General features: G+C 58.8%; 5 protein-coding genes across 5 annotated transcripts; all 5 read right to left on the bottom strand.

Annotated features, from left to right (window-relative positions):
- Window positions 1-190: 190 nt before the first annotated feature.
- Window positions 191-2,152, bottom strand: LTHEOB_4352 (Alternative NADH-dehydrogenase; the record flags this gene model as incomplete). Its single annotated transcript, XM_035513377.1, has 5 exons — window positions 191-264; window positions 321-1,014; window positions 1,070-1,347; window positions 1,397-1,735; window positions 1,792-2,152. 5 exons carry the CDS (start codon window positions 2,150-2,152, stop codon window positions 191-193), a joined length of 1,746 nt encoding a protein of 581 aa, XP_035375056.1.
- Window positions 2,153-3,215: 1,063 nt separating this feature from the next.
- Window positions 3,216-4,723, bottom strand: LTHEOB_4351 (Acyl-CoA thioesterase; the record flags this gene model as incomplete). The annotated part of the gene is made up of 3 exons (XM_035513376.1): window positions 3,216-3,750; window positions 3,834-4,117; window positions 4,505-4,723. 3 exons carry the CDS (start codon window positions 4,721-4,723, stop codon window positions 3,216-3,218), a joined length of 1,038 nt encoding a protein of 345 aa, XP_035375055.1.
- An 812-nt stretch (window positions 4,724-5,535) lies between these two features.
- On the bottom strand, window positions 5,536-7,479 carry LTHEOB_4350 (Cyclin PHO80-like protein; the record flags this gene model as incomplete). Its single annotated transcript, XM_035513375.1, has 2 exons — window positions 5,536-6,918; window positions 6,973-7,479. 2 exons carry the CDS (start codon window positions 7,477-7,479, stop codon window positions 5,536-5,538), a joined length of 1,890 nt encoding a protein of 629 aa, XP_035375054.1.
- A 4,623-nt stretch (window positions 7,480-12,102) lies between these two features.
- On the bottom strand, window positions 12,103-13,091 carry LTHEOB_4349 (50s ribosomal subunit protein l15; the record flags this gene model as incomplete). Its single annotated transcript, XM_035513373.1, has 3 exons — window positions 12,103-12,507; window positions 12,569-12,722; window positions 12,778-13,091. The coding sequence occupies 3 exons, from the start codon at window positions 13,089-13,091 to the stop codon at window positions 12,103-12,105; spliced, it is 873 nt and encodes a 290-aa protein (XP_035375053.1).
- A 3,336-nt stretch (window positions 13,092-16,427) lies between these two features.
- On the bottom strand, window positions 16,428-18,169 carry LTHEOB_4348 (Aromatic-l-amino-acid decarboxylase; the record flags this gene model as incomplete). Its single annotated transcript, XM_035513372.1, has 3 exons — window positions 16,428-17,067; window positions 17,136-18,036; window positions 18,121-18,169. The coding sequence occupies 3 exons, from the start codon at window positions 18,167-18,169 to the stop codon at window positions 16,428-16,430; spliced, it is 1,590 nt and encodes a 529-aa protein (XP_035375052.1).
- Window positions 18,170-18,344: the final 175 nt, after the last annotated feature.

Here is an 18,344-nt window from a genome sequence, read left to right as displayed (position 1 = left end):
AAAGAAATGTGTCACAGCCCGAGCCGACCAGCAACCCATGGTATTCGCCAGACCAAACAGGAAACGAGTCTTAATCGGTCTTAGGCTGCTCTTTCACCTCTAGCGAAATGTGTCTTCACCAGCCAGACCTATTGATACATAGATATCTCGTGTATAAGAGTGAGCGCGTAAGGAGGGTATTCACAGGATTTTACTCCCGGGACACGTCGCGGCCAAAGACCTTGGCCTTGACCCAGTCGACGAGGACGAGCACACGGTTGCGAGCTGGCATATCAAGTTAGCTAAGTAGTCAATTGGACTTTCAAGGTATAGAAACTTACTGCTGAAGCACATGCTCAGGTACGCGCTCCTCCAGAAGTAGTAGGTAAGAGTACCGCCAGTAGCGAAGTTACCGGTGAGCCAGGTGATATCGGCGACAGCCTTCTCGCTGCCGATGTAGGCGAGGGAACCCTGGTGAGAGTATTCGAAAGGACCCATCTGCTTGACGCGACGGAGGCGCTTCTGAAGATCCTTGATCTGGCCGAAAACCTCATCACGAGCATCCTTGGAAGGAGCCTTCTCCTGAGCCTCCGAGAGCTTGGTGAGCTCGCCCTCGATCTGCTCGGTCTTGGCCATGTTGTTGAACAGACGAGCGAGGAAAGCACCCTCCTGAGCAGCAACCTGGGCGGTGGGAGCATAGTTGGCGACGGCGCAGTCACCGACAGCCCAGATGTTCTCAGTACCCTTAACCACGAGATATTCGTTCACAGCGAGACCACGGCGAGAGTCCTTCTGCGCAGGGATCTGCGACATCAGGTCCTTGACAACGGGACGGAGAGCGTTACCAGTAGCCCAAACCAGAAGACCGTAGGGAATGCGCTCGAGCTGCTTCTTGCCGTCGGGACCGGTAGACTCAGCCTCGATGTACTTGTCGGTAACCTTCTTGACCATGGTCTTGGTGCGGATGGTGATAGTCTCCTCCTTGAAGGTACGCTCGGTGTAGTCAATCAGCTGCTTGGAGAACATGGGAAGAACCTGGACGGTATGGTCAGTCATGCTGGAAGCTGTTCAGAAGAAATCCGGTGCTTACGTTGGGAAGAGCCTCGACGAGAGTAACGTGGAAGTTGTCCTGGATATCGGGAATCCACTTCTTGAGATCACCGTTGAAGAAGTCCTGGAGCTCACCGGCGAATTCAACACCGGTGGGGCCACCACCGACGACAACCATGTGCAGAAGGCGCTTGATCTCCTCGGGGTCCTGGTCCTTGAAGATAGCAGTCTCGCAGCAGTCCATGATGCGCTTGCGGATCTTCTGGGCGTCGCCAACCTCCTTCAGGAACAGGCCGTGCTCGCGCACACCAGGAATACCTGCGATCTACGTCAGCCAAAGCTCAGCTCGGCCCGGCGCGCAACATACCGAAAGTAGCGTTCTCGGCGCCAACGCCGACAACGAGCATGTCGAAAGGAACCTCAGTCTGGGAAACGTCGCCCTTGATCTCCGACTCGTCGTGGATGTAGACAACCTTCTTCTCGTAGTCGATCTTGGTGGCCTCGGCTTCATAGTACTTGACGGCAGCCTTCTTGTGACGCAGGAAGTTACGAATCGGCTCCATGATGGAGCGATGTTCGATAGTACCAGTAGTGCATGACGGGAGCAGCGGGGTGAACAGGAAGTAGTTGCGGGGAGAGATGACGACGACATTCCAGTTTTCCGTATCGAGCTTCTTCAGGAGGGAGACGGAGCCCCAACCAGTACCTGTCGCAGACGGTCAGTGCAAGCCATTGGCAGCTTCGCGGCGGAGGGCAGCGCACCGAGGATGACGAGAGTTTTCTTCTTGGGATCGGGCTGGACCTGATCCGGGGGGTTGCGCATCTCATAGATTCCATAGGCGGCGTAACCGGTACCAACGATAGCAGAGACATAGGTGGCGCGCCACAGCCAGCGCAGCAGGCGGAAGCCCTTCTTCTTGGGCTGGGCGCTGTCTGTGTAGGTGCGACGGAAAGCATTGCGGAGCGCGGGATGCGCGGTCAGCGGGGAGGGAGCTGGCGCGCGACGCAGCTGGGGAGCAGCGAGCTGGCGGTGGGTCGCGAAAGCGCGACGCGCAGCGAAGCGCAGAGCGTGCTGGAAGCCGGCCGGGGCCATTGGCCTCAGGGCGGCGGCAGGAGCTGCCATTGCACTCGTCGAATTGACGGGGCGGGGGATGGTGGTGAGGATGACACAGTCAGAGCCGGCGGTCCTTTTTTTCTGCTGCAGCGATGACGATTTTGCTAGAGGGCCCTGCACCGCACCGAAGCCGTTAATCGGGGGTCCTGAGCATCCGCGCCGTCCGCTTGTTCGCTGCCACGCGCCGACGCCGATATGTACCCGCCAACCACGCGCCGCCTGCCCACTGGAGGAGATCCGGTTTCCACTGCGCCCTCCGGAGCGGCCTTCAGCTCTGCATTGGGGCCGCGGACGAATGGTGTTTCGCGGGTCAAAGGACGGCGCTCAGAGCACCTTGCGGAGTTGGAAATCCGTAGCGCGATCCGCGACTCGAGGGTCCAGGTGCGGCTCCGCTGCTCGCAGAGCGCGAAGGCTGCTCTTTTTGAATGACAGCCCGCATCGGGACTTCACGGCCCACCGGCTGCAGGTACTTTCTTTGTTCGGGCGGGTCCGGGGGAACGGCGACAAGGCCTTGAGCGACGACAATGACGTTTGGCTGGGCCGAGGTTGCGCTCGTGCGCACGAGAATGGCGACGGACGGCGCGAGAGGCCGGTGGGAGTGTTGAGCATGGCCTGGCGACGGCGGCGTTGGGCACTTATATGCAAACACCACACCGAAGGGGACCTGATATCACACCAGCATGGACCGACGCGCTGGGTGCGCTCCGTTTGCGCGGTGCGCGGATTTTTGCATTATTATTCCGAGCGCCTGCGTGCTTTTCCGAGGTAACGGCTGCCGCCTACCTCTGACTGAAGTCGCAGCGTTGGGCCCCGTCTCTTCTAATTCTGCCTTAGAGAAAGAACATGTGTGGGTAGATGAAGCTATCGTCTGGACGAGAATGTGGAGTTAAAAATTCTACATGCACGTCCGGACGATAGCTTCAGCTAGCCATGACATGAACATAGCCATCGGCTGTGAGAGGGGACTGTAATGCAGCAGCGGAGAAAAAAATCTGTCTATGCGACGTTGAGGGGACGCGAAAGTCCTCTCCCGGACGACGTCCCAACAACCCGAAAATGGCGAAGCCCGTCTCTACAGCTTTTCTCTAACAGCTCCAGCCCCGAACTTGTCTTGCAGCTTCGGCCCACTGTTGTTAAGCCTCACCAGCCCTTCTTGATACGTGCTAGCAATGTGGACGCCGGTCCCATTCCATATCCTGCTCTCGATCATGCCTCTTCCCCCGGACACCCTGCTCATCCACGACTCCTGGCAGTACCACTCCCTCGCATCCTTCTCATCTAGCTCCGCCATGGCTAGATCCTTGGACCCGACGTGAAACACTACCGAGTGGCTCAAGGATGCCATGGCCGAGTAGTCGTTCCCCCACCCGAGATGGTTCGGGATGACGAACAACCCATTTCGATCGCTCGCGTACAGGTGCGCGCACGCATGCAAGTTCGCGGCCTGGGAGACGGGGGGCATGCTTCCGATGGTCGAGTAGAACTGCAATTGGCGGCGGTCCAGGGGCTTTCGAGGCGCGTTGTACGCCTCCATGTCGACCTTCCGCAAGGACAGTCCCGGGAACGGATCCGTTCGGTTGCCATCCTGCGCCGAAGCTTCCCAGTACCTTGTACAACGAATGATCCATCAGCCTTCTTCCAGCTCTTCAAGGAATAGGTTTCTATTCTTGCACCGCCGCCCGGAACTCACCATGGTGAATCAACCCCGGGCGCCTCAGGCCAGTCGTCCGGTCGTCGGTTGCCCAGGGCTACCTTGTACTCCTCCCACAGATCCAGCTGGTCCTGGCAATCTACCGCCCCGGCCTCCTCTTTTTTGAACGAACATGTGCACGTGAAGCAGACGCCTGTCTTGTTGTGCTCCTGCACGACCTCGACCGTGCGCGTGCAATACCGCCCGCCGTCCCGGATGACTCTCACCGTGTAGATGAACGGAAAGGCCGTGTTGCCCGGCAAGGTGAAGTATCCGGTGACATTCTGCGAGCATTAGCCTCCTGATAGTGCTCGACACCACAACGCCAGCCGCCAAGACCGAGCACGGAAGCCCCGCTCGAAGGGAAATAAAGGACGACCAGCAAGCAAGCTCTCAGGAAGCTTTCCCGGCGGGCCAAGAGAAAAAAGTAATTAGATGGGGCGCGCCACCCATAAACTAGAAAGCGCGCGGATCGAAACGTGCGCACAAAACGGGAAAACGGTGGTCAAAGAAAAAGAAATGAGGCAGGCCGAGTTTGGCCATATGATGAGAAGGGGAGGGGGGACGTATAGTGTGTGTGTGTGGGAGGCAAGGGCAGGGGAACAAGGTTTCCGCCGAACGCGTTCAAAGCTTCACCATCTAACCCGTTGGTATCATCACCTAGTACGTACATGGAGCACGAAACCCTCTTTGACCGTCTGCGCCGCCGCCCATGCCGCCTGCGCGAACACGTGCCCGCCGTACGCCGACGTGCCTCCACCCGGCGCGAACGCTTTAGCCGCGGATTTGAACGTCCCGTCCGACGTCGTGGTGGCTGCTGCCTCGTCCAGCCGGATCAGCTCGGTGAATGCGAGGTAGCGGTTGCCGTTGATCGAGTCGTCGTCCTGCATGATGGTTTTGCGAAAGCTGACAAGGGTCCGGCTACCGAGCTGGAACGGCGGCCAGCTGATGCGCAGCCCGCGGAGGATTGCGTGGAGCTGCTGAAAAGGTGGAGAAACCGGGTCACACGCGGGATGCCCGTCAGGAGGGTCAAGAGACCCGTGGAAAGTAAGCTTACGAGGGGCAGCTCTACGCGTTGGTGATCTCCAGTCTTTACTCGTGCCCTTTACATGCTCGTCATCGGATCGGACCTCGGTAGCTACTCCAGCACGGCTGCCTAGCGCTTCAGGCACCAATGCCTCACGTGGATTGGTCATTTCCATCAAGCTTGCATCAACCAATGAGCGTGCGAACGGAGCGAGTTGAAACATCTGGATTCTCATCCTGCTGGCCTTCTCTCGGCGAGCAACTTTCCTTCTTTGGTGTGATTCCTATCTACCCTAATGTATGCAATCCATCCATTGTCACATCCACGTCAGCTCATGCAGCTGCTGTCCCAGCAATACTAGCGAAACCATCCCATCTGTCCGAAACCTGAAAACAAGAAAGCCTCTACGGGCGAAGCCAGCGGCAAAGTCTGGGTATATTCTGCAAACGCCATCCCATGCAAACATCCATCAACATTAACGAGGGCTGGAGGCCAAAAATAACTGGCCGTCCACCCTTGCAATGCAATTGCTCGAACGCGGAAAAAGAAAGTAGTTTGCCCCACGTGTATAGGGCACAACTTCGTGCAAACCCATCTAGAACGCCAGATAAAATGCAAATGTGACCCTGGTCAGGGTCCGTATTCGTGAAACTTCAGACAGAATCCAAAGGAAATCTATCGTGAGAAATTCGGTTGAGGAAGAACAGGCCACTGGTTGAATTGGTTCGTCGTGGGCCAGGCGTCGTGGTTCATGTAGGGGAGGGGACCAGCGCGACGCTCGTTCGACGGCCTTCCGAGTGGCTGGTACTGCATCTGATCGAAACCAAGGCGCGGGGGCTGGCTGATCGATGATGAAGGAGGAGGAACCAAAAGCGTATTCACAGTTCTAACAGGCCTGTAAGGCGAGCTGCGTTGCGAGAGGTAAAATGAAGGAGAGAGCCTGTTCTGCTTGGGAGCACCCGGCCCGAACGAAGGGTGCAGGGGCGAACTGGCGGAAGAATCGGTAGGTAGTGGGCTCAGCTGACGCGAAGGAGCAGGCTGGGACTGCGGAATTGAGATCGCTGGTGGGAGCGTAGCCGCGGGAGCCGGGGGCATCGACGATGGTTGAGACCACTGCATCGGGGGAGGGTACACCAGAGAATTCGACCTGGTGTTCGGAGGCGGCAGCTGAGGCACCGAGAGATTGGGGAGAGGTGGCAGCATCGGAGGGACACTCGTGGGTTGCGAAGCTGGTTGGGTTAGTGCCGATTGTTGAGGAACGCTCGTGTACGCTGGCTGGGTTTCGGTCGGAGCGAAGTTCCTCAGCGGCCGCTTCGGGGCCGGCTCCTGCGCCTGGTCGTCGTAACTGCGCTTTCTCGAGCCGGGCCGCAAGTTCAGCTCGGGCAATGGTCCGATCGGCGAGACGGCGGCGGAGCTAATTTGAGGCAGTAGTGTCGGCGTGTTCGAGTACGAATTGGCGTTGTTCGGGGAGAAGCCATTGAGGTAAGGAGGCGATGCTTGCGTCGAATGCGGCGGCGACGGGAGATTCGGAGGCACGCGAAGCGTCGGAGTCGGAGGGCCAAGTGCCCTAGAGGAAGTTTCCAAGGGTGCCCGAGAAGCTCTTTCAAAGAACGTTCCGAACTTGCCAAGTGTGGCATGCCACTCACCCCACTCCTCCGCTGAAGTAAACAAGTTATACTTCATGTTGCTCAGAAACTCAACCTCCATGATGTGCACTTCTTGAACCGAAATCCCGGACACATCCGCCCAAGTTTTGTTCGTGTACGTATTGTCGTCCAAAAACTTGTTTCCCAGCATCAATGCCACCGTGAGCAGCCGGTACTCACTGCCGGGCTTTCCCTTCACTCCAGGATTGATGGTCTTGAGCCGGTAGATGAACAGGAGAGCGAGGATGACCACGTTCTGCGTAACTTGGGTAGTTGAAAGAATGGTCGTGACCCATTTCCTGAAACCGGTCGTGGGCTGGGCGTCGGGAACAAGGCCAGTCGGCGGCGGCGAAAGCGAGTCGAGAGCCTGATGCAGGGTGGATGAGTTCTCGAACCAGAAAAGACATGTGATCTACTAAGAGTCAGCATTTTTGGGCTACGGCAGCGGAAACAGCGGAAGACTCACTTCGGCAGCAAGTTGCGGCATGCTGGTCTGCGGGGTGTGGATTGACGTGGGAATTTGCAGAGAGGCGGCAATAGCTTGGTTCGAAGCTCTTCTCGCGTTGCGGTAGTCCTCGGAGCTGTGGCCATTGGTGCTCCGGGACGGGCTGTGAGGGCGGTAGACAGGCTGCTGGGAGCCGTTCTGGTAGGCGGGCCTGTGAGTAGTCGTCATGGTGTTGGTGTTCGCTTCCGGAGCTTGGTGGACATGCTGCGGCTTGGGGACGAAGGCGGCCTCGCCAGGTCTTTGAACAGCATAGCTACCCACAGGCTGCGGCAAGGCATTGTGGCCTCTATGGACACTCGCCATGTCGACAGAAGGGGTGCCAAGTGTGCTTGGCCGTGCCTGCCGATTCTCGAACCTCAGCGGGAGCTGGTCGTGGTGGTGGTGCTTGTGCGGGTAGGCGGAGGCGGGCTGCGAGCGGTCCAGAGAGAGGGCGTGAGGCATTGACTGGGGTCTCTGTAGTTGCAGCATGAGGGCGGACGACGGTGGGTGGAGGCGAAGACGGTGGATTTAGTGTCGTCACCAGCGGTGTTGGGCTGCCGAGGAAGGAGCTCCAACAGGCTTCACAACATTGCCAGAATGAGTGAAAGGGAAAATGCTTCGGCTCCCTTCGGTGCTAAGCAAGGAGCGGCGTCCAAGTATGCTCGCAAATATGTAGCGCGGTTTCCGCAGTGGCACGCTATGGGGGGGCAGTGGTGATGGGTGGTGAGGGCGGCGAGGCAGGTTTAGTAGGCAGCAGGAGAACAAGGCTTAGGGACGATCAAGACAGGAAGTGAGGATGATGGCGTTTCGCTTTGCGTAGGCTGCGCATCGCCTGGGCGGAGAGGCACCGGTTTTGATAAAACGGCATTATTCAGGACTAGTCAGGCGTCGTGATTGCGGCCGTCTTCGAGCGGAAGGTTCCAGGCATTGGGGGGCACTGGGGAGGAGCAAGCCCCAAGAGGCTGATCCAAATTGATGTGTGGAAGCGGCAGCACGGCGTGGTTGATGTCAGAGCAACCAACGACCAGCGCGGTGGATATGCAGCAGCACAACAAGGATGATTCCGAAAAGAGAGCGTGTCGCGCTGGGCCCGGGGCGACGGACAGGCGCAGGCGTGCCGTGGACGAGCGCGCGGCACCCACTAGCCTGCGGGCAGGGGTTGGGGCAGGCGCAAAAAGAGCCGGCCGGGCATGTGCGTGCGCGCGTGGTGGATGGAGGATGGGATGCCGGTGTTAGATTGGGGGCGCGCTACTCGAGCGGTTACGGTGCAGCCGCTGCTGAGCGCTGCGCTGCGCCCTAACCGCATCCTCCAGCACCGCCGAAGCAGAGTCAGTGCGGGCTTGCCCATCTGCGGCGAGCCTGAGGGCCGCGATGACGGCGCCCCATCAATGCCTGCGCCCGGTCACGCCTGCGCTCAATCAAACCGGCCGCGGATGATTAGGTCATGGGCTGTCTCGCCCATTGGCTGCGCGGGTGGAGCTCGAGGCTGCCAGCAGCTCTAAACTTTGCCGGCGATCCAGCCTGCGCAACGCAACGGTGACTGCGAGAGCGCAGAGGCCGCCGCCGGGTGGAGCAGCTGTGCGCGGCGGGGGCCTGCTGGCTGCCAGCGTCCAGCCGCCTCGCATGCCGTGAAGCGTCTTCTGTTTGAATGCTGCCACACCCGACCCTTGTGCGGTGCGCCGCTCAGCGCTGCGCTCCTTGTTTCGCTGCGTGCGATACGAACGCGCCGGCGTGTGGCTCGCTGTCTTACCCTAAAGTCATCTATTTCCGCCCCGAAACCTTGCCGCGCCGCGTCGTCGCTGATCGCGCCTCGCAGAATCCTGCTGCAAATTTGCTGGTGTTGCTCGGTGAGTCTGCGGGCGTCTCGTCAATACCTTCTGCCCCGGCGGCCAGACGCACCACCCGCCCACAGCCGCCCCCTTGGCGCGCCCGCGTATTGCTTTTCGACTCGGCATTCCGCACGCTGGTGTTGAGCGAGCGGCCGTGCGCCGCAAACCGCCCCCAGAAGAGAGCCAGCGTGCGAAGCAAGGAGCTGGCCCTGCCGTGCCCGCCCAATCACCGCCCGAACAAACCTCCCGACGACCACCCGCAACAGGCAAGTCTCACCTGGCCAGATCGGCAGCCCTCACCACCCATCCAGCCGCGGTGGGGGTGTCCAAGGCGGTAGGGATGGCGAGCCTCGTCCCCTGTCTCGTACGCGCAAATTCCAGCGTCGCCGTCGTCGAGCGCACCCGCGTCATCCGAGATCGACGGAGATTGTGGGCGCCTCCTGGTGGGCGACGGAGCAGCAAGTCATACGAGCCGGACGAGGTTATTGCTGCTGAGGCATGCCGCCGCGACGGGATAAACACACCCGACTCAGGAGGCTCGAGGGGACCGCGGCGCGCCAGCCCCGAAGCGGAAGCGTAATGGACGGCGGCTCGGGGCCTGGGCGTGCGTACCGTGTGCCTCCCTGCGTATCGTCATAATTTGATATTTTTTTTCTTTGCATGCCGCGTGCTGGTGCAGCTGGCGCGTCGTCGCGGCCAGGCAGGGCGACGGGGGCGGCCGGCCACCATCCGCGCCGGCACGCGATCTGCTCGCTGTGCCAGTAGCTGCGCTGTCTGGGCTTGCTCGGGCGCGGCGAGGCGAGCTGCGCGCGCCGTCAATCAAGCAGGCGGCCGGGGCTGGGCTGGCCGAGCTGGCCGGCCTGCAAACAGCAGCGCGTCTGACAGCAACAGGCCGCGGGCGTCGTTACGTGATGCGCGCAAAGGCTGAGCTTACGCATCCCTGGCGCCCGACTATCGAATAATGCGGTCGCGTAAGGACGTATGGCGCAGGCCGGAGCGCTCGCCACATGTTGTTTGCTCGCCCTTCGCACACACCTGCCCCGATGCAGCAGGCGCTCTCCACTCGCACTCATCAGACTCCGGCCGCCGCCCGCCGTCAAATCTCTCGACGCATCCCAAGGATCTGTTGCCCGAAGCGCGCAGCATGCATCACGCCGCGTCCTGCGAACCCGAGTCCAGGGCGCCAGTTTCGCCGGTCCGATGGAACACTACGCCCCCAGCAGCGACGCGACATGGATCGCACGACAAGCCCACCAGCGCACCGCCGTCGCCGCTTCGCACCTGAGCGCCCGCCTAGCTTGCCGTGTGCCCGGCCGCCAGCGCAACGAACGCAAGCCAGCGGAGCAGCAGCAGTCCGCGCCGCCACACCAGCTGGGCTCGGTGTGCCCCCGCCGCCCACCCAGCGCGCTCTCCGCTAGGGCCCTGGTCACGGCTCGCGATCATCCAGCATCGCCGCCCTCTGCTCCTTCGGCCACTTCTTCTAGCTTCTGCCAGCCCCGCCGCCTGGCCTTGTCTGCCTGAATCATGTGCGACGCCTCGCCCGACACGCCTGCCGGAATGCAGTCCTGCGCCGTCGCTGCTGGCTTACGTCCTTGATGGAGTCACGATCGCTCAGAGGCGCAGCAAATATCTTCGTCGTCTGTCTCATGCAAGGAACTGTCCATGCTCCCCGGCCCCGGCGGCTGTCGTCATGCCGCTATTATTGGCTCGACGTGTCCTCGGCTGCTCACATTTCCCAGCACGGCTCGTAACGCTCACTGTGTCGGTCTGCCGGCGTTGGTTCCGTCTCAGTAAACACCACTGCTTGGGTGCCCATACTCCGCTATTTTATGGGCCGTGGTCATGAGAGGCCCAACCGCCCGCCAAGGGTCCAACGCTTCGTAAAACAGACCGGCTTGCCTCTGGCGAGGGTCCTGATTCAAATCCAATATCCCTTTGGGCCAGACGCTTTGGGCCTGTACCCGCTGCATCATCGTCAGCCGGTCGCTATCCCCCGCCTGTTGAAGATCCCTGGCCCGTCACGTTGACCGCCTCCGGCAACATTGTTGAAACAGCACGTATACGTGTGGATGGCCGGATCGTGCTGATGGGGCTAAGTCCGAATGCTCCCCGGGCCTTGCTTTTGACCGCTTGCATTACTTCTCGCCACCACCAAGCCCACCTCCGGATGCACGACCTCCGGTTCGCGGCTGGGTTTGTGTTTCGGCCACCACGCCTCTTTGCTGCATCAAAGCCATGGCCCCTACCTCCTCACTGGACGAAGCTTCCGCGACCAGGCTGACGACGAGACGTGCACGCCCAAGCGACCTCGGCTGTGCATTCCAGCAATATCTACGTACAGCTCTCCGAGCACGGCTGGTTCCATGGATCGACCTATTGCAAAACCATGTGCGACCGTTCGGGACCTCGTTGGATTTCTGCATGTGGCCCCGCACAGGAAGCGATGGGCAATTCTCCTGCATTCCCATACGTGCGCACCACCTCGGTCAGCCTCATTCCGTAACTTGGGCACCTTCCGTCAGCACTTGCATCAAATCTCACTGCCCCAGCAGCTTGACCGGCTCGGTGATACTGCTAATTTCTACAAAAGTCAGCGACGGAACAACCAGCATGCATCGCGGAATGCGGATTGTCCCCAACAACGGCGAGGTGCCTGGTCAAATTGCGGTCCCGCGGCCCCTTGTTGTCATCCGCTCATCACGTCTAACGCTGCAGCTGCGCTTGTGTTGTACCTTGTACCTGCTTTGCTGCTGCATGAGCCCTTTCCAGAACGAGTGTCGCCGGCAGTAGAGTCGCTTGTGCGCTCTTGCGCGTTCAGCCTTCTTCATGCCACCGGTTCCATGATCGACTCCATAATCGCTGAAATCAATAGCACGCAGCCCGATGGTGGTCACCGCGCACCCCCTTGGGGGGCATATAACCTCACAGACATGCAGTCATGTCCATGCATCCGTGTCTCATGACGAGAAAGATAAGATTACCAATCAGTGCTGAGAGAGCCTGGCCGCTCCATAGATTGCGATTTACTTGCCAATCAGGGAAAGGTGACGGGCAGGCTGCAGTGTCTTGGCTATCTGAATTCAAAAACATGGCCAATGGCGGTGCAACACATGAACACTTGCATTTAGATTTGGGTGTGCAGCCAATGCGTGCACAAGCCCGGACGCACCGTCCTGTTCGACGTTCAAGCTTCCCGTCACCACGTGCCAAATGACAAACGCCCAAAAGCCTACCGTGCAGCCTTTTTTAATGATACATAGCCTTTCTGCCGTTCTCGCCTGGCTCACCAAATCCGGTTTTCGGCCTTGGACGGTCCCTTCGCCTTCGTGGAACCCTTCTTGCCCGCCCTGCTCGAACCCGGCGTCTTGAAGAACAAACTTGGGCCTTCTCCAGGAGCGACCTGGTGACTGAGGTAGCCGCGGTGGGCAGCGTCACGGTAGTATTCGATGTCTTTTCTGCTGGTGGCATCGGGAAGTCTGTACTTGAAGTTGCCGGATGCGGAAGCAATTTCACTCGGCATTTGGGCGGAGGCGATGGGGTCGCTAAGACCACGCAGGACATGCTTGATGGCGTTGGGAGAGTAGTACCTGGTGATCACCGAGCCCCCTGCAGCTTCAACTGCGGCAATGGCGGCAGCGGAGGCACGCGAAACTACGAGATTCACCGGAGTGCGCAGCTGCTCGGAGCCCTGTGGTAACACATCAGGCCGGAGACCCAATAGAGACAAGGGAAAAGTCTAAAATGCTTACCCTGGCCAGCAATTTCACGCCGTCCTTGACGCCATGCAAGCACCTCGACTTGTGAAGCTCCTTCATGGTTATGGGCTGCGACGGATCGATGCGGCCTTGATCGATCCATTGCTGCAGGCGGTCCAAGTTCAATGGGCTCATCTCCACCGAGAACCTAGCGCAGGACCGTCATCAGCAAAGTCTTGCGCACCACCGAGGCAGACACATACTGGTTGACAAAGCCCTTCTCCGGATGCGTCACTTCGTACGGCGTCTGGCCGCCATTGAAGCCGACGGGCACCTTTCCATGCTGCTTCTGACCCTTGTGACCGCGTCCTGACGTCTTTCCTTTCCCCGAGGCGGGACCGCGGCCTCGTCGTATCCTCTTGTTGTAGGCAGCGGGCACGTCAGACAGACCGGCGAGAATGGACGCGGCGCGGGTTTGCAGCGGCTGCTGGAGCAGCGGGGCGAATAGTGACAGGCATGGGGTCGGATTGGACGTCAGCGAGCTGAACGCCCGCAGGGCGGATAATCTGGGCGGCATCGTTGGTGAAGGCGGTGGGCGCAGCGCACGAAGCGGTCTTGCACTGTGGTCGCAAAGAAGTTCGGTCGCGCGTGGCTTGGCGCGAGATCCCTGTCGGGCAGCGGCCAGCACTTTTTCCCCTCCGCCGCTGCCGCCTTCGTGAACCTGAGCGAAGCAACCCTAACCAGCACACCAGTTCCCTTCGGGCCCAGTCAGCATCGTATCGCACACCAGCTACCGTTGGCCACCGGACCTTGGACGCGCGACGCTCAGATCTCAGCCGACACGCGCTTACGCCGCCTTGGACTGCAACAAGCAAGCGGACAGCAAAGCACGATAAGCACCACTCACGCGTCCATAGCGCCGCATGCGTCTAGCCACTCGGGCAGCGCGCACTTGTGCCGGCCACGACGTCGCTGTGAGCTAGAGTCACTCAGACGGATCATCTCGTCGTGCCCGACCCCGAGTCTAGGCGTCGTACGCCGGGCTTTGGTCGGGCGCATTGGTGCGTATGCAGAGCGCCCGTTTGAGGACGGGCCCTAGGCAGTACGTACTTGGACGCGTGCGGATATTGCTTTGCACTCCTCATCAGCAGGCAGTCCTGACGCTTTGTTCCCCCGCTGCGCCAGTTGCGCCGGGGAATCGGAAACGAGTGAATCCAACTGTGATGAATGCACGGAGCTACGGCCCCCAGGTACCACGCCCCCGCTGCAGAATACAGAGAGGACTGATAACCGCGGCTGAGCGATCCTGTGAACCCCCTCCCTCCAACAAGCCACGGGCCCCCTGCTCCTTGCAGCCCTGGACCGACATTGGCTCTGCATGCCTGCACGTCCACAAGATGCAGCACCATGTGGAATCGGAGATCCACCATCCACGCGACGCCATCCAGCTCCACCGTGGCTGTGACAAGGACAGCCGCTTTATTGATAGCTACTGGATGCCTTGTCGTTTTCGCTAGACGCGTACCCTGCGCCCAAAGAGTACAGCAGAAGATTCGCGCCGTGCCATGGAGCTGCCCCCAAACCCCCTTCTGGTCCGCCCCTTCCCCTCCAGAGCCTGGGAACACAAGGCCTGTGGTGGCAAATCATGTTCCTTGTGCTTCCAACCGCTGCCCGCATGAACACAGCCCGCCAAGGACTGCCCTGGAGGTACAGGGAGCCGCTGTGCGGGACACTCCGTTTCAATGTGGCATGGGAAGTTTCCAGGTGTGTTTGGATAGCGGCCGGACTAATCTACCTCTTGGCTTGTTGGAATGTTTGCACTAACGAACCGCGACATCAACCCAGCCGAACAAGGCTCAGGTGGTGACCTTAGCCAGCGCATATCATGCAGCACATGACCGCCGCGTTGCCGTCCAACTCTTCGTACATATGCTTCACCGTCTCGTACGATCGCTAGCGATTGTTTACCCTGTTTCGCAGAACTCGGACTCACGCATAGAATTGATCCCGATGGTCTTGGAACACTTTGGGGCGAGCACGGCCTGGGTCTGTGACCTCCTCTCCGGCAAGCTCGTCGGCAAGCTGCAGCATCACGCACGCCACCAAGGACCACAGGCGGGCGTCTCAGACCGATGATCTGGACAGTGTATACGAATGCTGCCTGAGGATTGATTTGCGTCTTCTCTCCGCGCCGGCTGAGTCGCAAAGTACGTGCAGACCAATCCGGCCAATATCTCGGTAATAGACTCCATGATCTGCTTACCTGCTCATTTCTCCCCTTTCGCTTGCATGGGTATGTCGCACGTCAACCTTCACCGAGCAGCCTCCGGAAATATCAACACACCCCCCCATATTTTCGCGTCTCCATGACCCCCCCTTTCGCTTGTTTCTCCCTCAGACCCTGTCCCTGTGGCCGCCCGTTCTCGGCACTTACCGAGCCGGCGAAACTGACTCGTCTCTCTCTCTCGACATCAAAGCTTCTCTTTATGTTCGACCGGCCGAGGGCCCCACACGAGGACCTGCCCGTTTTCAGCGTCGGAGGAACGCTTTTCTCTCCGACGCTGAACCTCCGACGACCAACGTCACCGGATCGTCCTGCGGCGCGGCCAAGAAAATTGGTCTCGAGACTTGCATGTTTTTTTTCTTTTTGACTAGGATCGTTGTTCTTCGACGGCTCTGCAAAGATGACTCCGCGGAAAATCTTGGAGAACATTCGATTTCTCGCTTGTGAACTTGTCACTAACTACTATAGGCATTTGCTGGTTTTGTCTCTGACGTCGACTTTTTTTTCTTTCTTGCCCCTCGAGACACGGAAACGAAAGGAACACGAATGCGTCGTTGTGTTGCGCTGATGTCAGCCCATGATATCAGACCGCCTCAGATCTTCAAGGCGACGATTAATTCCACGCACAGGGATACATGGATACGATTGCAATGGTACCACGGACTCGAGAGATCAACAAGAGGGGAGGAAAAATCAGGAGAGGAAGGGAGAGATAATGTTACTTGATATTGTAATACTATACCAAATTTCATCGCACATTATGAACGAATCTTTGATCAATCAAGCAGCTTCATAGTTTACGTGAATCCCCATGCAGGCCATCAAGCATAAGTCAGTCACGTTACGCGACTCCTCAACTGCATCACCCATGGAGTCCACCTATCACCTCTGGTATCACAAATGACGCACCTTCCGTTAATCTGAATTTATCCAGCTATCTGAATTGTTTTATACCTTGGCAGCATGTAAACAGCAAATGCACTTCAATTGATATTCAAGCCTCTGAAGAACAACCTAGAGCGCTTCACTTGCCACCCATCTATTTTCTCTTGCCATCTACTATAAACCATTCGCTGCCAACTTTTTCTTTAGTTCCATTCCTCGTTTCCAACTTTTAAATGGCTCAAGAGATTATGCTTTTAGGTTGTCCGGCTTCCTGCTCTTTTCAACTTTATCCCACTTTTCCCGCGTATGAAAAAGTTGACAGCTGCACCGCATTTAGGTTTTTAAGTTATTTGGCATGCTTTTCTCGACTATAAGTTGCTGCTCGACCTCGTCACAAATCGATTCTGCCTTGATATTTTAAAAACTAAGGAATATCCATTGCTTGTACTGCTGTTCCATCGGAAGACAACTTTCAATTCCTCGAAAATTCGATGATCTTATACGATGTCACCATGCTCAGATCTTCAACTCATTGCAATTCGTTGCGTTGGTTTGAACTACATCAAGTACAGCGGAATACTTTCACGAACAATCCAAACGGTGGGGCCCGAAAAGAAGAACTCTTGAACAGAAAAGATCTTACAGTGTGTACATTGACTTTCATGATATATACTCGCCCTCATCTTTTTTATACCTTGGTCCCCTACCAAGAACAACATCCAAGCTCTAATCTCTACAAATCTCTCACGCCGACGCACCTGCATCCTTGCCGTTCAAGACCTCCTCAGCCGTCTTGACCAGGATATCAAACGCCTTCCTGATATGCCTCTCCTCGACGCGCGGCGTGCTCGCAACGACCCTGATAACGTACACGCCGGCAACAATCCCGCTCGTCAAGAAGATCTCGCCGCGCTTATTAATCGTCTCGTACACCTCCTTGGTAATCTCGTTTGCATCGAGCAGCGCGTGCTTCTCGGCGTCGGACGTGAAGTCGTTCAGATACGCCTCGTGGTCCGGGTCGGGCTGGGAAGCGCTGACGCGGCGCTGGCGGCCCTTGAGCCACTTGCGACGGGGCACGATGTTGAGGACGTTGAGGGCGAAGTTGGGGCCGGAGACGAGCTCGAAGATGTCCGGACGGCCGCGGACGAGCTCGTTGAACAGCTCGCCGTACTGCACGTGCTTGCGGATGTGCGCCTTCAAGCCCTCGGCGCCGTACGACCGCAGCACGAACCACACCTTCAGCGAGCGGAAGCGGCGGCCTAGCGGGATCTGCCAGTCGCGGTAGTCGGTGACCAAGCCGGAGTCGGAGAAGGCGTTGCGGAGGTAGGAGGGGGTGATGGAGAGGGCGGTGGTGAGGTCGGAGCGCTTCTTGACGAAGAGGCAGCTGTGGGGTGAGAGAGATAGGTTAGTGGGAAGTGGGGGTTGGTAGGATGGCGGTTGAGGGTCTCTTACCTGGCGTCGAAGTTCGTCAACAGCCACTTGTGCATGTTCATGTCGAAACTGTCAAAATGGGCGAGGGGAGGAGTCAGATGCTGGTACTCCTCGCACACCAGCGCCGCCCCGGCATACGCAGCATCGACGTGCACCCAGACGTTAGGATAATCCTTCAGCACCTCCGCGATCTCGGAGAACTTGTCCACCGCACACGTCGACGTCGTTCCGAGGGTGACCGTGAGGTAGTACGGCACCAGGCCGTCCTTCTCACAGTCCTCGAGCGCCCTCCTCAGCGTCCTGCCCGTCATGGCAAAGTCGTCCTCGCGCAGGCCCGGCACGGCCCTGAACTTAGTACCAGCGATGATGGCGCCCTTCTGCGTCGAGCTGTGCGCGTGCTCACTTCCCAACGCGACGAGCTTGCCGCGCGACGCATCGATCTTGTCCTCCCTCTCCTTGCCCTCCAGCCCCTCAGCCAGATTCCTCAACACCCTTTCGCGCGCCGCGACCATGACGGTGACGATGGCTTCGCTCGCGCTGCCCTGGATGACGCCGCCGCCCTCGCCCTTGCTGAGGTAGCACTCGGGCAGCGCCAGCAGCTGCGCCAGCCAGTCCAGCACCACCGTCTCCAGCTCCGTCACGGCCGGCGAGCACAGCCAGTTGAACGCCGGCGCCGTAAAGGCCGCGCTGTACAGCTCGCCCAGCATGCCCGGGTACGTCGAGTTGGACGGGAAGAAGGCCATGAAGTTGGGCGACTGCCAGTGCGTCAGCCCCGGCACGATGACGCGCTCGATGTCCGGCTGGATCGTCGTCCATGGCTCGCCGGTTTGGGGCGCCGCCGAGGGGATCAGCTCGCGCAGGTAGCCGGGCTCGACATCGGAGAGGACGCGCCGCGATTCGATCGTGTCGTAGTACTGGATGACTGTGGGAGGGAAAACGCGTGTTAGTAGCTGTCGTGGGAGCGCCAATGGGGAGGGAGAGAGGCAGAGCGGGGATGTGTACAGACTTTCTTCAATCGCGGCGTGGGCCGCCTCGCGGAATTGGTTCGAGTCCATGGTTCTTTTCTTCCTTTTTCGCTCGGGTGCCGAATGGAATTGGCTCCTACAAGAGACGGATATTTAAGGTCCTTAAACAAGTTGACAAGTCCGCCCTATGCACAGTAGTTGGGCGGTTTCGGTGACGCGTTCGCTCTCACCTGCCCGCTTGTCCTCTGGGGTCGCGGAAGTGTTG

Source organism: Lasiodiplodia theobromae (genome assembly GCF_012971845.1).
Source record: "Lasiodiplodia theobromae strain AM2As chromosome Unknown scaffold_11, whole genome shotgun sequence".
Lineage (NCBI taxonomy): Eukaryota > Fungi > Ascomycota > Dothideomycetes > Botryosphaeriales > Botryosphaeriaceae > Lasiodiplodia > Lasiodiplodia theobromae.
This window is presented reverse-complemented; position numbering and strand designations above follow the sequence as displayed.